The 20644-nt window shown below is 39.3% G+C and overlaps 1 protein-coding gene across 3 annotated transcripts in view; it reads left to right on the top strand.

The window, feature by feature from the left end:
- LOC137179653 (glutamate receptor 2-like) overlaps positions 1-20644 on the top strand; it is a 96783-nt gene that overhangs the window by 30176 nt on the left and 45963 nt on the right. For all 3 annotated transcript variants that reach the window (XM_067584490.1, XM_067584491.1, XM_067584489.1), the window contains exons 3-12: positions 5798-6037; positions 7422-7543; positions 8708-8782; positions 9552-9605; positions 14689-14847; positions 15392-15559; positions 16109-16213; positions 16304-16411; positions 17643-17706; positions 18997-19139. In XM_067584490.1, coding sequence (XP_067440591.1) covers positions 5798-6037; positions 7422-7543; positions 8708-8782; positions 9552-9605; positions 14689-14847; positions 15392-15559; positions 16109-16213; positions 16304-16411; positions 17643-17706; positions 18997-19139 — 1238 coding nt within the window. The remainder of the gene's footprint in view (positions 1-5797; positions 6038-7421; positions 7544-8707; positions 8783-9551; positions 9606-14688; positions 14848-15391; positions 15560-16108; positions 16214-16303; positions 16412-17642; positions 17707-18996; positions 19140-20644) is intronic.

Raw genomic sequence — 20644 nt, 5'->3', positions numbered from 1 at the left:
AGAGCCTTCAAATGAATCCTAAAACGGATGGGAAGCCAATGTAAAGAACTTAAAATAGGTGTAATGAGAGTCATCCTGCTGGACCTGGTTAACAGCCTTGTAGCAGCATTCTAGACCATTTGTAGACAGTTCAGAGATGACTCGCTGAGACAAGTGAAAATGAAATTACAATAGTCCAGCCATGATATGAAACATGAATAATCATTTCGAGCTCTGGTTGTGAGACGACAGACTTGAGTTTTGTGATATTTTTTAGATGGAAAAAACATGTACAAGTTAATGATTTAATGTGCTGATTGAAATGCATAGCCTGGTCAAATATAACACCAAGATTTCTTAAGTTAGACCGAACAGTAGAGGAAAGGGACCAAATCCACTTAGCAACCTTGGGAGCTATACTGTCAGAAGCAATGATAAGAATCTCTGTCTAGTCAGTATTAAGCTGTAAGAAGTTGTCTGACATCCAGTCCTTAATGGTAGTCAGACAGTTGTGCAACACATATAGTTTGTCAGGTTATCAACCTTAAAAGAGACATAGAGCTGAAATTGTCAGCGTAACAGTGATAGGAAATATCACCAAATTTGCTGATGACCTGAGCTAAAGGAAGCATATATAAAGCAAACAGAATAGGACCCAAAACAGAACCTTGAGGCACACCACAGGAAAGAGCAGCAGTTTCAGACGTGTGAGGACCAAGTGACACAGAAAAACTCCTATCTGAGGGGTAGGAGGAGAACCAGTCCAAGGCGCTCCCTCTGTGATCCACAGAAAGTTGCACTAAGATTCAGCAGCACTAAAATGGAGCACTCACCCACATTGGAAGACATCATTATGTCATTTGAAACTCTGAGAGGAGCAGTTTCAGTGGAAAGCTTCTGACGGAAAACTGATTGGAATTTATCTAAAATGCTGTGTGCAGTCAAGACAGCAGTGAGCTGTTTGGCAACAACTTTGTCTAAAATTTTAGAAATAAAAGGCAGCTTGGATATAGGCTTGTAATTATCGGGAATGTGTGGATCAAGGTTTGTTTTTTTCAGGAGGGGCTGAACAACTGCATGTTTGAAGTAAGCTGGGACACAACCAGATTGCAGGGAGCTGTTTATAATAGAGACCAGACATGTACCAATACACTCAAGTGCATTTTTCAGGACGGAAGTGGGTAAAATGTCAACAGGACAGGAGGGTCTCATACTACCCACCAGATCAGTGACGTCTTGCATGGAAATTGGAGAAAAACAGTCCAGAATTGATGGCCGAACAGCATAAGTAGAGAGGGGAATAAATTAGGGGATAATGCTAGCTCTGACATCTCTAATCTTATCAACAAAGAAGGAGAGAAAACTGCTGCAGTCCTTATTTGACCAAACAGACACATCCGGAGGTGCAGGAGTGACAATGTTGTTAATGATGTCAAACAGGACTTTGGGGTTGCGTGTACTGGTGGAGATGAGATTGGAAAAATAAGAAGCCCTGGGTGAACCTGAGTACATGAATAGCTAACCAGCCAGGGTACTTAGCCTGCTACTTAGCTTATATACAACAAATGAACGTATATAATACTCACAGGCATATATTCTCAAAATTTCACAGAGAGAAAATGCTGAACTGCACACTAGCTCCAGTTATACAGCAACTAAAATGGAGACTGGTGTAACGGACTTTATGTAACTTAACAATGACCACCAGAGGGAGCTCAACACCATGAAATTATACCTGGAATTGGACAAATGATATGAATTACCAGCACACTCTTTCTTTCTTTCAATCAATTCAGTTTATTCTTTTCACACAAAATTTAAGCTGCGACTTGTAATATCATAATAAATATTCCTGGATTGAAGAAGAAGGTAGAAGAAACAATAATGATAATACCTGCCCCCTTTTCAAAATAATCTAGATAGTCTACCAGGACTTTTAACACTCATCTAAGACACATGTGGATGCTCATATTTGACCCAAGACTTAACATGAATATTACTCATTTAGTTCATATTATCCAATTACTCTCTCTCTATACATTTTCTTAAAGTGAATAATAGTTGGAGAACATTTGAAATGATTCTTAAGAGAATTCCACATTCCATTTTGACTGTACACTGAAATACACATCTGCTTCAATGTACTACGTGCATACATGGTTCTAAAATAATATTTCCTTCTGTGATCCTCATCAGCTGATCCCAACACAAACAACCTTTGCAAATTTCCAGGCAACAATCTCAAAGTTTTTGGCTCTGTACATAACTGAGTATTTAATCCCATTGAATCTTTCAGTTTTATCATAGACAGTCTGTTAGTATGCTCCCTTGAATCCACCTTATTTATAATTCTTGTTGCTCTTTTCTGTGGTGTATAGAATGGTTTTATATTAGTTCCATATGTGTTACCCTATATTTCTATACACTAACTGAAATATGGTAAAATGAAATAAAAAAAAATACAACATTTGAAGTGTTTTGTAGTCCAACATGTACTTTACTTTGTTTAGAACTGACATACTCATGTACACCTTTGTCTTTATATAAGCTATGTGAGGTTTCCAAGAGAGTTTGCGATTGAGTCAGATCAAAGCACGGGCTTATGTTCTGAGCAGAGGATATAAATATATACATGAATGTAGTTTATAATAGGCCTACATTTTAATGCAATATTATACCCAAAGAGATAAAACTGAACTTTTATTTCTAGAGTATAGAACAAGGTCAGTAAAATAGGACAACTAAATATAGCAGCAGACACAGAGACACAAAGGACTTCTCTGTGTCCATGCATTAAGTAGAAAGAGGCAAATGTCCCAACATTACAGCGAACGTTTGCCCCCTTTTATTATACAGTAATAAGATAAATATTAAAGTTGCAAAATAGCCCTCTTTCTCACCTTTTCTCACCTGAGAAATTGGTGAGAATCAGGCAAGCCTTTGTAAAATGTAAAAAATGTTGGTTGTGAAGAAAGGTTGAAAAAGTGATGTAGTCCATGATGGTGGTAGGGGGAGAGGAAGGGGGATGACAGTGTGAAAGGGAAGCAGCTGTAGGGACAGGGAGGCTGTAAGGTCTGTGTAGCTAGGGGAGGAGGAGGGGACAGCTGAGGAAGTTGTGCTGAGCCTGTTAAAAAACATATTCATCTCAGTCAGTGTGTTTACATACATTTCTTAAGTAACCTTGCTTTCTCCAGTAAGCTGAACCTTAAACATTATGTAAATGAGAAACCTACTTACAGCACTCAGTTAGGAGTTTAGAGAAACCTGGTTCCCCACCTAGATCAACGATTGATTCAATTATTAATGGAAATTAATTGATAATTGATCAATAATCAACATTCCTAGTGTATACAAAGCCTCCTAGGGTTCATATGGTAGAAAAAATATTGAATTGGAAATCTGTGCTAAATCATGCAAACAGATTGATAACTTAGACATCTTAACACTATTCAACCTCTCATTACATTTAATAGAAGGCTTATAGTTCCCATGAACACAAACTCACTGAGCGCTCCTCCAAATATTTTTCTTTTTTACAATGTGAAAAAGAAGCTCCATGCAGTGGCTTTATGCTGTAAGTGTTAAATGTGTTGGAGGCTTCTTCTGTTTTGGGTCTTAATAGTGTGTTGGTGTGATTGTCATGTCTTTTCAGTCATGTCATATTTCTCCAGACAAACATTAACTTGTCTGTGCTTGTCACTGATCTGTATCCAGTCCAGGACTCCAGTTAGTGTTCATATGTGTTGTTTTAAATTATTATTTTAGCTTGTTTCAACCTGGCGCATTTCTCACTAATGTGACTATTGTGACTCTATAGGCCATGCTAACTTTGCACTTGCCACCTCTTTTATAGAGACTCAGGGAAACGAGGGCTCACACATAACATTGGGCCTTGGTTACAGGTTTGGCTATCAGCAATAATTAATGATTATCAAAGATGATTACTGATTATTAAAATCAATAGAAATTATTAATAAGAATTAATAATTACAGGGAACGACCCTGGGGTCAGGGAAAAGATAGCCAATCGATTGATTCAGTCTCATAAAATTTACTAAGCTATCAGTTTGGAACTCTGATTTATAATTTACTTAACTATAACCAAAATTACCATATCAATAGGTAGTTACGGTTGAAGGATTTTGGAGTTCTTTGCAGAGCAGAGGTTGGCAAAATTCACTCTTGTGCAACATTAAACAGATATATATATATATATATATATATATATATATATATATATATATATATATATATATATATATATATCTAAAAGCATTAAAAGCATTTATTTAAAAAGAAAACAAAAGTAAAAACACACAATATGTAATCTAGCTAGTGCGACTATATACAGGTGTGTGTGTGTGTGTGTGGTGTGTGTCTGTGTGTGTGTGTATGTGCGTGTGTGTGTGTAGGAAAAAAAATAAAGGCAGAACTCAGACCATGTGCTGGCTGAGACAAAGGAAAACTACAAAGATGACGAAATCAAAGATGGTGAAATCAAAGATGGTGAAATCAAAGATGGTGAAATCAAAGATGGTGAAATCAAAGATGGTGAAATCAAAGATGGCGCTGGAACCACATATTCCATTGTGCTGTGAACAAGGGAGGACAAAAGCAAAAGGGAGTGTGTCTTCTTTGTTCTGCCTCCGTGTGTTGAACACGTGTTAGGTCAGAACAAAAAGTGTGTAAATGTATGTCTATGTTAAAGTCAATTTGTGTAGGATATGATGCCAAGTTAGTAAAGAAGATAGTTAGCTGCATGCAAGGCTTAGTCACTGGATGTAACATGTGTGAAGCATGCTAACATCAATTTAGTGGTGTGACTATACAGTAACCTGACTATAAACAGAAATCACAACAATAGAGCTCAATGAATAACCTTAAATCAAATCAATACATGTACATCGATATTGATTAAATTAAGCGGTTCTGTGCTTTAGCCATGTGCTGGTCTATACTGTGCCCAGTATGTTACCAAGTCCATGGAGAAAGAGATACTTTGTTTTGCTGCTTTGATGAGTCCAGCGGGTGAACCAGGCTGGGGAAGAGCTGTGGCTCTGAGGCTGAATGGTACAGGCTTTGCTGGGCTGTCGGTGATCCAACTGTGCAGGGCCAGAGGGCCCAGGTCACTCCTTTGTTCAGTCCTTACAGAGATAGCGGCAAACTAACTCTGCTTCGTGGCTCCTGTGCTTGTAAAATCAGCCAGCAGACCTGTGTAGTAGCCACTGGCACTAGATAATTTGGTTACTGAGTCTTAGGCAGGCTCTCACATCTTCTGCCACAAAGAGAGAGCTAAGCAGCTGAACTGCTCCCTTAGCAGCAGTGAGGAGAAAGAGGAAGTGGAGAGGGGGAGCTCTGGTTTTGTTAGCCTGGGTCCATGGGTGGAGTTCACATTTGGGTGCGAACAACCAAGGACTCTGGGAAATTGAGTTTCTTAAGGACTCCCTTTGTTTCTTGTTGAAACATGTGGGTGGCCTGTGAGACCCAGCAACAACGTGTTTTCAGGCAAGCTGCATGAGCCTCCTGAAAATGATGTTAACATGAATTTGACATGAATCATTTCAAACGTTTATCTCTGTGTCAGACTGAGTGTAAACACAGAAACCAGCTGCCTTTAATGGCCATTATGGCCATAATGTAATGTTATTACAAAGAGCTAAAATTTTAGAAGGTAAAAATGTTCATAAAGTGATGAACACAAGGACACCCTTCCTTTTTCACTTGTTTAAATCTAGCTTAACAGCATGAGTTTTGTTCTCTCTGCCAGATGTAATTTATCAATGTTTTATTAAAATATTTCTCTCTGTCCCTCTCCCAGTTTGTTCTCAGTTCTCTCGAGGTGTCTACGCCATTTTTGGTTTTTACGACAAGAAGTCAGTAAACACCATCACATCCTTCTGTGAGACGCTTCATGTCTCTTTCATCACACCTTCATTCCCAGCAGAGGGAATGAATCAGTTTGTTCTCCAGATGAGGCCGGACATCAAAGGACCACTAGTTTCATTAGTGGAGTACTACAAATGGGAAAAGTTTGCCTATCTATACGACAGTGATAGAGGTAATGAGGCCATTAATGAATGGACTGTTAAATAGAAATTTGAGTGTTTTTATTGGATTTTCAGAAGATTTCTGCATCAATGTGATGAAGCACCTTGATTTGTTTCTGGTTTAAAATGTACTATATCCCAATATGTATTGTTAGTGTAATAATGAAATTACATACAGTATACTGTAGGTAATTATTTTATAATTGCAATATGATCTGTAAATTACATATAGTATACTGTATGTAATTATTTTAGAAAAGCAATGTCATCTGTAAATTACATACAGTATACTGTATGTAAGAAGTCAGTAAACACAAATTACATACAGTATACTATACACTCACTGGCCACTTTATTACCTTACCTGAGCAATCTAATGCAATCTAATACAACAGCTCTGTCATAAACTCTACATTTACGAGGCCTATACATTTTCAGTTTTTGTTGACATTCTCAGAAAGGTCATAATTCTACTTTATGTTTATTATTGAGGTCATAGTGAGTGGTGTTGTACTGGGGTGCATTATATTGAATGGTGTTCCTAATATTTTGTCCACTCCATTAACATAAATGAGGAATATTGGGAACACCATTCAATATAATGCACCCCAGTACACCACCACCACTCACTATGACCTCAATAATAAACATGAAGTAGAATTATCACCTTTCTGACAATGTCAACAAAAACTGAAAATGTATAAGCTTTGTAAATGTAGAATTTATGGCAGAGCTGTTGTATTGGATTGCATTAGATTGAGACCTAATGAAGTGACTGGTGAGTGTATATAATCATTTTATAATTGTGATGTCATCTGTAAATAACATATAGTGTACTGTATGTAATTATTTTATAATTGCAATGTCATCTGTAAATTACATACAGTATACTGTGTGTAAGAAGTCAGTAAACACAATTATATACAGTATACTATATGTAATTTACCATGTTTTTAAATCAGGTGATGGAGATTTTCCTTTTGGCATCTTCTTTTGAATTAGTTATAGTCAAATGCATTACTTTTATTCCCAGTGTAGTCACATTCTTATCATATGATTATTATTGTTTTGTCTACTTTTAGTGAGTGAAAACTAAAGACAATTTGGTTTAAGTCAGCAGAGCTTAATAAAATTTAATTTATTTATGGCTGAGGCCCAAGCATTTAAGTTCTGTTGGGCCATTCATACATGGAAAATGGTATAGGTCACATGTGAGTTGTTGGTCCAACTGGCTGTCATGTGACATTCATTAGATCATATAAATCAAAGTTTGAATGGTCTTATTTTACATCCACAATATGCCATCTAATTATTTTTTTAACCTCTGTAGACTACAGTTAAACTTAAGTATTATGATTCACTGATTGTGTCTTATGTCTGTGTTTTTGTGTGTAGGTCTTTCTACTCTTCAGGTCATTCTGGACACTGCAGCAGAGAAAAAATGGGTTGTCACAGCAATAAATGTAGGAAACCTGAAAGATGAGAGGAAGGATGAAGCCTACCGCTCCCTGTTTCAGGTATAGATGCTGTATTCATACATGCAATCCACCCTCAGTCACACACACACACACACACGCACGCACGCACGCACACACGCGCACACACACACACACACACACACACACACACACACACACACACACACACACACACACACACACACACACATTTATGTTCCCCTCTGGAGAATGAGTTTCAATCATCACTGAGTTTGTTGTTGTACTCATCTATTAAACACTTTATGCATTGAAGTCCTCTACAGTTGCACTAGGTTCAACTTCCTTGCTCATTTATTCTCAGTGCATAATATAACCAGTCCCCACAAACTCTCTTGTAGACAGTAGTTTTCAAACATTTTGGGCTGAATAAGCACTCAGCAGTCACAGCTGTGACCAGAATTGTGAAAAAACAGTAGAAAGGTGAGGCACACATCACTGAAGGTAGAAGTTCCTCATTGCACCTCTTAATCATGCAACAGTGTGGATGTGTTCGATTTAGGTCACTTAAGCTCCATTGGGAACATTACAGGGGGAGGTGGGGAATGAAATATTCTCTATGCTCCTTGGTAAATTAACTCATGGTTCTGGACAGTATTTTAATCATGGGGAAATCACAGGATCTGGTCTGTAACAGACATGGACATTCAGCAGGACAAAGCTAAAGGAGAAAGCCAAAAGCCTCCCCAGGGGGGCGCCAGAGAGTCAAAGTTGAGGCAAAGATACTGCTTGAGGTGAAGAAGAGTCATAAATCTTACTCCTCTGAGTCATAGCTCAGTCAAATCTGAACACACAGACATGAAACCCATATTGATATCATTCAGTGTGACTTACACCTCCAGAGGATATTCATGTTATTTATGTTCCATACAAATATAACGTGATGATGGTAAATACATACGCAAGCACGCTCTCAACTCCAGTCATGTAGTAGCCAGTGAATGAAGAAAGCCTATAGGCAAAACCATGAAATTAGAATGAAAGTAAGGATCCTGATCCTGTGGATCAACAGGAGACCAATAAATCCTGGAATTCTGAAATAGTCATTGACTTTAAATCCAGATGTTTGCTGGAAATGGTAGCTGTCAAAAATGCCCCACTGTGCTCTGTTAAAACAGTGTTGTTCTGTTAAATTTGTTGATTGATAAATGTTAAATGTTATCCATTACTCATCTGTGATTTTAGGACCTGGAAATTCGTAAGGAGAGACGCATCATCCTAGACTGTGAACAAGACAAAGTCAAAGACATCATGGAACAGGTTGATACCAGTCTTACTACTACTACTACAGCTAATATAGGAATATCATCTTTAATATTGAGTGGACTCTGTTTTCACAAGACCAACAGAGGGGTGAATCTTCTCTGGTGAAACCATCTTCCTAGTAGCAATACATCCTAGCCTTAATTTTCCAATTTAAATTTCATATCTTTCATATTTACATATACAGATAATTCAGGCGTGTTCATTTAATGGGTCTAAATCAGGAACACCAGTATTTGAAACATGTAGCTTGTGATTAAGTACTATCAAACTCCTTTCTGGTGTTTCTCCTTCTCTGTTGGGCTTCAGCAGACCTGCGAGCACCAGTTCCAGGCCTGGTATCTGTTCTTCGCAAGGCTCTCTCTGAACATTTCAAACCAATCACAGTGTCCTCAAGAATCATGAACATGGCAGCCTTCATGACAGGGCTACCTGTGCTATGTTGAATCAAATAGTTAATTGATTCATTATCTTTGTGAATAGATTATTTAAATCCATCTATTCCTTAATCCATCTATTCATCCACTGGCAGCTGTTTTCAGGTCAGGGTTGCTGACCCATCAATTTATCTTCTATAAGTACAAGCTTAAAACTGGACAGTTTTTTTAAGTTGTGAAAAATGAACATTTTGGAGATGCGTGGTATTCATCAGAGAGCCACAATAGGGTGGCAAATGTTAAAAAAACACAATAATACATGATTTTCATGACTTTTTATAATTGTCCCTTGTTTATTATTAACACAGGTTTTACTCTTTTCTGACCAGGTGATCACTATAGGCAGGCACGTGAAGGGATACCACTACATCATTGCTAATTTGGTGAGTCACTGTCTGTCTGCTTCAACCTGACCGAACACTTTGGCTAGTGGGCTCAGTTCCAGTCTGACCAAATTCTGCTTCTGTGTGGCTGATAAATGAAAGTGATGGTTAAAGGGCCAGATATTGTTAAAAAAACATTTTGCTAGGTCAGGTGTCAAATAACAGGTTTACAGTCAACAACCCCAGGGGGCCAGCCTCCTAGTCTGAGTAATGGGCCCAAACAAAAGTACAAGACAAACAATGACATATATAATGTAATGTAATGTATTAAGAGGCTATATTTATGTCTCAGGACTTAACTGGAAGAGCAGTGAATTTGTGCCTTCTAGGGGTTTGCCACCATGGCTGTTGGGTTTCTGTGTGCCAACTGTTTTCTGTAACCAGTGCTGTTGTAAAACTGGGTCAAATGGGCCAGTGCCCTTCGAACCATGAGCTACAGTGCACGCCAACTCATTGATAATCAACTGAGAACCAAAATAACCAAGAAAACACCCCATGTGTTGTGTTTACTGTCACAGAAGACAAATTAATCTCATGTTCATGTTCAGTGACGATTAGAGAAAAGTCAAAAAACTGAAAACAGATTTGTGTATCAGAAATTTGCTTTTTCTTCTTTCCTCTCCCATTAATCATCTCACAACCCCTCAGATTTATCCAGTGACCCTTTTGAGGGGCCTGGATGAGGGAGTCCAAGTCCCTCAGGAGGTTCTGGTTGAGCTAATAGAGCTGCCATCACTTGTGTTTTGATAAGTGACTGTTGCTCTGGTGTGGGATTTTTCAATTCACCAAGCAAAGCTGTCAGTTTAGTACCCATGGCAGCCTATTTGGCCAATTCATCTGCAAAATTGTTACCTTTTGCCACCAGAGTGACAGATGTGTTATCGCAACTCCATGAGTTATGGGTGTGCCATCAGCTCTCTGAAAACCGCTTTCTCTCCATATGTTACCAAAAATATGACAGACACCATATGCGTAGGTGGAGTCTGTATAGATGTTAACATTCTTCCCTTCTGCTAGTTTGCAGGCTGCTGTTAAAGCCTTGATCTCTGCTAGCTGTGCTGAACAGGGTTGATCAAGCCCTTTTATCTTAGCTTGAGAAACTGCATCGTCATTCAATTTGGTAATGCCATAGCCAGCATGGCTTCCTGTCTCATCCCTAAAACATGAGCCATCAACAAAAAGTGTTAGCTGTGCCTCAGTTTGCTCATTGTACATATCTTTTCTGGCTTTTAGAAATGAGTCTGTACAAAGTTAATGGATGTCCCATAGTTCGATCTGCGTAAAGCATTTGACACAGTCAATCAGGATGTTTTATTATCGAAACTCTCTAAATTTAGCTTCTCATATAGAGCACTGTTGTTGGGTTTGAAAGGAGTGCATTTGGTTATTAGTTATATCTCATAATTATCAGAGATAATTATAGATTATGTCTGGATGGATTTTAAATTATGGATGGTGGATAACAAGCGAGCAGGGCGGCGCTATCTCCCACGCTATCTGGCCATCAGATGTATGGAAAACGTGCGTGATTAGGTGGATGTGTAGGCGTGTGTGTGTGTGTGTGTGTGTGTGTGTGTGTGTTAGTAAAAGAGAGGGGAAAGAGAAGGGGGAAGACCGACTCTCGGTCCCGCGACCGTGAGAGGAGAGCAGTGGTTGCTTTTTCTACAGAGATCGCGCGTACGGATGGTGGTCATTACGCACGTTGTCTGGTTGTGAGCTGACAAAACAACTTACTTCTCACTCGCAGTGGTACAAACACAGAAATCTAAATGGGATAACACAAACAGTATAGTGTGGTGAACACAGGCTAAACAGGCAGCAACTTAAAAATACTCCTCGGATTACAGCAGCAAACGGGACTTGGCGGTCCGTTAAAACACACAACAACAGTACAAGCACTAAGCTTATAAACACACAAATCTAATATTATCTCTGCCCAGACGACTTCTCTCTCGTGTCGTTCTCCGGAGCAAGCCGGTGTGTGTGTGTGTGTGTGTGTGTGTGTGTGTGTGTGTGTGTGTGTGTGTGTGTGTGAGTCCATCAGTGAAATCCAGCAGCAGGTCCTCCGGTGCATGGTACTGGTGGCGCCGTCCGTGGTTTCTCAAGGTTGACGGCGCTGATTTCTCGGCGAGCAGCGGAGAAACACAGGATGGTCGACTCAGTCGGTAGACAGCGGGGCGTAGAAGTTATCCGCGTCTCCATGAAGCAAATCTTTTCTTCCTTCTGCAGGTAACACTGAGAGTGCTGGGTTGCAACAGCAACTCTCGCGGATCCCGTAATAGTTTTGTCCAGCAAGGGGAGAAGCTCCAAAAGAAAAGGGGGATAAGCACACGTGTACGATTCCTCTTTGATGGTAATCCAGCTGACCGAAAAAGCGAACCTTCTCCTGATCACAGATACGCTAAAAGAGGACACTATAACAAATAGAACTGGCTGTAAAGTTTTCCAGGTTGGGTGAGAGAGACTAAGAACAAGGCTTTCGAATGACTTATAATTAAATTTATGTCTAAGGTTGATAATTAGGCTTGAGTTGAAAATGGCTGCAACTCAACCTCCTCGGCCAGTGTCTCGAGGAATGTGAGTATTAATATGACTGGGGGGATTGGATTCATTTAGGCTGACATATTCTTCATGACACAGTCAGGTTTCAGTAGACGAAATAAATCAATATGATAATCTGAGATTAAATCGTTTACTAATACGGCTTTACATGATAGTGATCTAATGTTTAAGAGTCCACATTTAATTCTCCTATTTTGTTTTACTATTGCAGTTGTGGTTTTAATTTTTATCAGATTTTTATAAATTAATCCTCCTCTGTTTACTTTAGATTTAATTGATTTAAGTGGTCGGGGGACAGACACAGTTTCTATGTGGTTTAGAGTGGGTAACTGCTCTAATGGAAGCGCAGAGAAGCGTGTAGGACTGCAGCTCTGCCTCCTGGTCTCAACTCTGGGTTGTCATGGTTTTGGTCTACTAATAAACTCAGCCATATTTCTAGACATGAGAGCAGCTCCATCCAAAGTGGGATGTATGGTGTCTCTCCTAATCAGACTAGATCTTCCCCAGAAAGTCTGCCAATTATCTATGAAGCCCACATCGTTTGCTGGACACCACCTCGACAGCCAGCGGTTGAATTGTGACATGCGGCTATACATGTCATCACTGGTCAGATTAGGCAGGGCCCAGAGAAAACTACGGAGTCCGACATTGTCTTGGCATATGTACACAGCGACTCAACATTAATTTTAGTGACCTCCAATTGGTGTAATTGAGAGTTATTCATGTCCACATGAATAACAATCGTCCCATATTTGCATTTATCCTTAGCCAGCAGTTTTAAATTTGTTACAACACAATCTAACGTAAACAACCCTATCTAACACTGTCTAAGCTTCTTCTATTTTGAACCTATTCAAACTCTTTCACAGCACTATTTAAATATTGTCCAAACTGTTTCAAAACATCACACCATAGCAGCTAGCACATATTAAAGCATCAGTTAGCACATAGCAAAGCATCACACCATAGCACATCCCAAAACATTTACCCAAACATTCCCCAAAACATGCATGCATTACATTAAACTCTTTTCTGCCATTTCACAGTAATCACAGTATTTTATAACATCATTAGCTTCTTTAAAGTAGAGACATTTGTTACCTGTTGCCCGTTCAGATGCAATCTGAAGCCAGAAACAACAATGTTAGCAGATGTGGTAATAGGTTCTGCTTATCTTTATTGGTGGCCACTGTTGCCCTGGTCAACAGATGTTCTGTCCAGGCCGCAGGCTCCCTGTGCCTCTCCTGGCTCGCTCACCAATTTTATGTGTTGGAAAAACTCTTCAGATGGGCCAATACATTTTCAGGTCTCCCACAACATATTTGTTCCAAGAATCAAGCTGTTCCAAATTCAAAGAAATAAAACGAAACTGGCAGCGTTCAATGTAATAAGATTTACTGTGTATCAAGTGCAATACAAATAAACTGAGGCTTGGTCCATGGATCAATTACCTGAAAGACCACAAACATCATCTTAGATACTCTTCATATCTCCTCCTACGGTGGAGCCTGTCTTATTTGATTTTCTAGAACTCCTCCTTGTTTTACCAAATACTGGAATTTTACACCAGTGTTTCCTAGACTCCCTTGTAAACCCCTCCCCTGGTGATGTCACTTCCAATAAAGCTCCTCCCTGAATGACGTCATTAGTGACTTTGACATTTTGGCCATAATTCAAATATGATTCAGTTTGGAAACAGTGGTGTGTCAAACTTCCCTAAAATTAGAAATAAAAATAAGGCCTGTGGCCTTTAATCAAATATCATAAACAATTAATCAAATATCATGAGCGCTAACCTTTCCTTGACTTTCCTTTAAATAATTACCCATCCTATATACTGTCCCTGCGATGATATGCCACTACTCCCTGCTTACGTCTTCAACTACACTCTCCTCCTGCTCACCCTGTTCCTTGGCTGCCCTGCCATGGCCAGCCACCTCTCCTCTTCCACCTGTTGCTGCATAATGGTGGGTACTGCTATTGCTGTAGATGTGAAAGCCACTGCTGCAGCCCGTGCAGCAAACCTTTTTGTGATTTTTGCACATTTGGCGGCATTGGCATCTAGATTTTTCAGTTATTTGGCCCACACTTCCTCTGCACCCCCCTTCTTTCATTTTTGCTCATCCATCTTGGCAATTGACAAAGATGCCCTCTTTCATGCACAGATGTTTGGCTCTGAGACAGCATCTGACACAAGAAATGGAGGACTGAGGAGGAGAGGCGGGGCCGGCCCAGTAAGAGATGTGATTGGGCCAGCCTAGTGTCATTGTAGAAAAAGAACCAGTGGGCCACTGTCCCTGCTTTATTTGCCTGTCGTTAGAAATCAAAAAATGAATATTAGAAATTTAAATTATATCGTCCCCAAGGTGCATGGGCCCACTGGGAAAATGCCTGGTATGCCAGATTACCAGTTCAGCACTGCCTCCATCAGATTAGTAGAAATATGACAAACATGCACTAAAAGGTAGTCAGTGTTAAGAAAAAGTCATCAATTTAAATGAACGTTGTCTCTGTGTTCCAGGGTTTTGTTGATGGCGACCTCTCTAAAATCCAGTATGGAGGAGCAAATGTATCTGGGTTTCAGCTAGTAGACTTTGATGATCCCGTGGTGGCAAAGTTTGACCAACGATGGGAGGCTTTGGAAGAAAAGGAGTATCCTGGAGCTGATACACGGATCAGGGTAAGATTTAGACATTCATTAGTTCACACTTAGGTTAGTATGAATTGTTCCAGAAATTTACAGTATGCTGTGTGAGGAGGAGCTGGAACCTGCCTGGTCCAAGGACCAGAGAAGGATTACCAAGCTAATTATAACAATAATAATTCTAATAATAAGAAGAAGAAGAATAAGAATAGTTTAATAAACAAACCTAATACTACAATTCCTAAAATTATATCGTGAAGCACTGTGATGTCTGCTGTAAAATTATAATTGCTTTACACATGATTTGAACAACTTTTTATTAGGAAACTTCATGATCTTGACTAGAATTTCTGTTGGACTTTTAAATGGTGACTCAGCATATGTAATGATGAGCAGCCAGAGAGAGAAAAAGTTTAACAGGTCACAGCACCCACAGTGGATGATGGCTTAAATAACTGAATCAAAGGTTCTAATACATCCTATAAGAACTACTCAGCAGGCAGCACAAGGATGATGTTACAATATCTCTTTCTCTGTTCAGCCATAACATGCAGGGTCTTTGTGTGTTTGCATGTTTCAGTACACCTCAGCCCTTACGTATGATGCCGTCCATGTGATGACTGAGGCCTTCCGCTTCCTCCACAAGCAGAGGATAGACATGAGTCGTCGTGGCAACAGTGGGGACTGTCTGGCCAATCCAGCAGTGCCCTGGGCACAAGGGGTGGAGATTGAACGTGCCCTTAAACAGGTAACTGTGAGGAGAGATAGACTGACCCAGTTTTATGAAAGCTGGTAACTGTACAGCCTTTGGTGATGGTGGTAGGAGGGTGTAAAAAACATGAAAACAGAGTGCGACTGAGTCGAACTGTTGAACTGAAAGTCAAAAGCTTTAACTGCACTGCTGGTTCTTATGGTTCATTTAAGTTCATTATGAATGCGCAACACTTGTCGTAATAGACCATTTTCAATTTTCATTTGATGATTTAATGAGCCATTATTTATTGTTTTTCATTTTTCATAACAAATGAAAAAAAAGTTATCCTAATTTTAACCCTGACTCGAAAAGTGAGCTACTTTTAGAACTGCAGATTTTGTGTACCATTACATCTCTGGTGGCCGCTAAGGAGTCCCGTGAGGAAGAGTTGTTGTTTCAAACAGTTAGTAGTATTTAGAGAAAAAGAGGTTGAAGTGAGCAACTGCAACAGCCACATGTTTTCTAGAGATACCTATGAGATAAATAAAAAATACAGTTTTTATTGATTTTTTCCTTTGTGTGTGTGTGTGTTTGTGTGTGTAGGTGCGTGTAGATGGTTTAACAGGGAATATTCAGTTTGACCAGTACGGGAAGAGAGTCAACTACTCAGTGACAGTCATGGAGCTGAAGAACAACGGACCTGTGAAGGTAACTGAAGAATCAATTTGACATCATCATGATAGCATGTAGCCATGTGTAAGATATATAATCTATCTGTGTGTGCATGTATTTTTTTAGATTGGCTATTGGAATGAGGTGGATAAGATGGTGGTGACAAAGTCAGACCTTTACCCTAACGACACCATGGGAATGGAGAACAAGACAGTCATCGTTACAACTATACTGGTAATAAACACCATGACACTAATGGGCCAGATGTAGTGAAAGAATGGCAATGTACAAGTGTACGCTACGGTTGTCTGTGAGTTTGCATCTGCAATCTGCGTGTATTTAGCATCAGATTTACTAAGACTGCACTGGGTACAGTCCTCCAGTGAGGGAGAGCTCATTCTGCCAGTGAAGGAAAGCTCATTGGCACAGTTCAGCAGCAGGATTTCTAGGATATTACCACAATCTTACTACAAAATGTATACTTTGGCCACAGTTCAACTCCACTGGAAATAAATTCAAAATAAGACTCTTTAGCATATATCTTAATATTAATGCATTGGAAGGCAATAAACATGTTCATGGGAAACAAAAAGGGGATGATGTGACAGAGTAACACAAAATACACATAAGCCATCAGTGAAGAGGGAGAGACAGAGCAGCAGGTCCAGCAGTTCAGAGTGGAGCAGGTGGAGGCAGAGGTGTTTTGATATGGATGTTAATTCTGGGGTAAATGCAGCCAAAAACTCACTTAAATGTCTTAACGAAAGAAAGAAAATATAATTGCAGACTATAGTGATTTTAGAATACATTCATGATCAATTTCAAATTGAAGTTTGATGAAAACAAACCAAAACTTCCCATGCTCATTACAATAATCAGATATTGTGTTCATTAAGAAAAGCACCGGGCTTTAGTTATAAGGCAATATGTAAATGCACATTAGATATAGCCTTGTCTTGGCTCTTGTAAATTCCGTCTGTGCTCTGTTTACACCTGCTTTTCAGAGGCAGAAGATCTTCCCCACAAACTGCATGATGTTAGCAGAATACATAATCAACCTCTGTTAACATGTTTTCTCCTATTATTTGTAGGGGATTAATTCAAATTTTATGTTATGTAAATCTATGGTCATGTATAGTAATAAACCTTTTGTCAAAGTCACAAAGATTCTTTCATGAAGAATGTGGTGCAAAAATGATGCAAAGTGATGATATTAATAAATGTAACGGCTGTGTTTTCTGTACCTTTAAAACCGAAATGACAAAATTGAGGGTGAGGTAATATTAGTGTCATGTTGGTTTCATAGAAGACACATCATAATATGTTTGCATCACTGTAAAGCATAAAGCTTAAATTATCGAATTGGTTCAGACGAGTCCAGGCGATACCAGTTGGCCAGGAATGCCATATAGTTAGCAATAACTGATAAAGCAATAGAGATTAATCTGTGTGTGTGTGTGTGTAGGAAGCCCCCTACGTGATGCTCAAAAAGAATGCTGAGCTGTTTCAAGACAATGACCGCTATGAAGGTAGGTGTATATGTATATGTATGTATGTATGTATGTATGTATGTATGTATGTGTGTGTGTATATATATATATGTAAATGTGTATACTTTTTTTTAAAATATTTTATTTTTTATTTTCAGATTTATTGTCAGCAATTATACAGAACACAGAACATCAAAGAAACCCTAATTCCTTTCCTGTATAAACCCAGTTAGAAAAAAAAGTCATGGAGTGAAAAACAAAGAGGCCCTCTGGCTTGCCAGAAGTGATCACATCCCTAAGGTGATGTGCCTATATACTCTAGGAAAGGCTGCCAAATTTTCAGAAAGGTATTGTATCCATATGTAATCTTTTCAAGAGGGATACAGCTGTTCATTTCCAAAGACCATCTATCAATGTTATATATATATATATATATGTAGACGGGTGACAAATTAAAGGGAAACTGGTCCAGGTCTGAATGCTTGACCCCTACAGTGAGGGGATCTTATGGCTCTGTAATGCTGTGGGGGGTATTTTGCTGACATGGTTTGGGTTCACTTGTCCCCTTAGAGGGAAGAGTTACTGCACATCAATACAAAGTTGTTCTGTGATCACCTTTATCCTATGATGAAACATTTCTATCCTGATGGGAGTGGTCTCTTCCAGGATGACAATGCCCCAATTTACAGGGCACGAGGAATCACTGAATGGTTTGATGAGTATGAAAATGATGTGAATCATATGCTATGGCCTTTGCAGTCACCAAATCTCAATCCAATTTAACAGCTATGGGAGATTTTGGACTGACGTGTTAGACAGCGCTCTCCACCACCATTATCAAAACACCAAATGAGGGAATGTCTTTTTGAAGAATGGTGTTCCTCAGCCTTAGCACTGGTTCTACAAGTCTCTGGAACTCTTCTGGAGGGACATACAATATACAGAATTTGCTGGCAATATACTTGTTAAAAATTGATGTCACCATCATATCCATAAGTTGTTGGGTGTGGAAATACTTGACACAAAAGATGTCACGATCAAGTTTTTTTGGCCTCCAATGCCGACCTTAGGATCGGCTCAGGAAATCACTACATTGCACACATTCCAGAATGAAGATGATTGTCCCCTGTATAACAGAGTGGGCTTTTTGCTTTGTTGTCCTTTGCTGATTATCTGTCTGTGCAACATTCAAAGTAATCTACCCTGCAGTCTGCAGGACAGTAACTGGACATTCTGGGCAGTTTGTCGAACAATGCTGACGTGTCTCTTTGTGCATGTGGTTTGTTTGTTTGTTTGTTTGTTTTTCGGGGGGGGGTTGACTGATGCAAGGATACTGTGTTGACCTGGCTGCGGAGATTGCAAAGCACTGTGGTATACGCTACCAGCTAAGGATAGTGGGAGATGGCAAATATGGAGCAAGAGATGCAGAAACCAAGATCTGGAATGGGATGGTTGGAGAGCTGGTGTATGGGGTAAGATAAAAATGTATTTTTATTAAACAACTTAACAAGATATACTATACAAGATAGCAAGATAAACCGCAACATGTTACATGTTCTTAATTACAAGTAAAAATAAAACAATGAGTAAAACAAGAAGACAGAAGACAAAGAAGACATCTCTTTGGGGCCACACCAAAAAATGAATCAATGCAGGTTGTTCACACCAAATGCGAAGCAAATTTTCGCCTTGCATTACTCGCGCAAGTTGACCACGCGATCATTTGTGTTCATTCGCCCCAAACAGCCAGCAAGCACCATTAGGCACCAGCTAGTGCCCACCCAGACAATGGGAGCCAGCATGATGATGTTACTGATGTTATATGGTAAATGGTAAATGGACTGTACTTGTATAGTGCCTTTCTAGTCGTTCCACCACTCAAAGCGCTTTTTACACTACGAGTTACATTCACCCATTCACACACACATTCATACACTGAATGGGTACAGGGGCTACCATGCACGGTGAAAAGTGCCTTGAGATGACTTTTGTTGTGATTTGGCGCTATATAAATAAAAATTGATTGATTGATTGATTGCACCTGCCCATCAGAAGAATCTAATCATTCACACACTGAACAGCTGTCAGGACAAATTTGTGGTTCAGTATCTTGCCCAAGGACACTTCGACATGCGGACTGGAGGAGTCGGGAATCAAACTGCCAATCTTCCGATTAGTGGACGACCAGCTCTGCCTCCTGAGATTAGAATAGAATCCGGTGTGACTGGTGTGGTGTTCCGTTGTGTGTTTATTCCTCCAGAAATCAGCAGCAGCACCAACGTGCTCCCCGGCTCTTTCCTCCAGAGCTGGCCAGCTCTCAACAGCTGTCTGTTGGCAAGCTGCAGCTGAATCCCCTGCTCCAGCTCCCCAATACATGCAAACTTTTCATTCAAGTTGAATATTTTCAACTCATGCAAATTTTGCCTATACACCTCATTCACGCTGCCCGGAGCGAATAGATGCAAATTTGCGTCTATTCACACTTTGCATTGACTTGTATGTATTCCCCCCGTGCAAAAAATTTGCTTTGCGTTCTGTGTGAACACCATAATGATGTTTTACATATTTTTGATGAAGGGTCAAAGATAGATTTCTAAAAATGGTGTTGTTTTCGATACATTCAGAACATATGTAACAGAATAGCTGGTTCCTGTTTGCATCGGTCATATGTGGGATCAATCACATTTGCTACTTTTATCCCCTTTACAGCTTTCTCCGTCATGATGTGATATTGCATGTCATACTTCTTTTATTTTTATTCATGACATTACTTTTAAAAAAAATCAGTGTAAATCAGTTAGATTTTACTATTTTTTAACACTTTATTTATAGAGATTTTTTTCCATTTATCGCACAAAAATAAGGAATAACAGAAAGAAACAAAGAACAAAACCAAAAACAACATCTGAAACAGACACATCACAAAAAAAAAAAAAACATAGTGTATTTAAACATTGATAGGACAGACCAACTGTAG

The sequence above is a fragment of the Thunnus thynnus genome, chromosome 3, assembly GCF_963924715.1.
Source record: "Thunnus thynnus chromosome 3, fThuThy2.1, whole genome shotgun sequence".
In the NCBI taxonomy this organism is placed as follows: domain Eukaryota; kingdom Metazoa; phylum Chordata; class Actinopteri; order Scombriformes; family Scombridae; genus Thunnus; species Thunnus thynnus.
The sequence above is the reverse complement of the archived record's forward strand: the minus strand, read 5'-3'. Positions and strand labels throughout refer to the sequence as shown.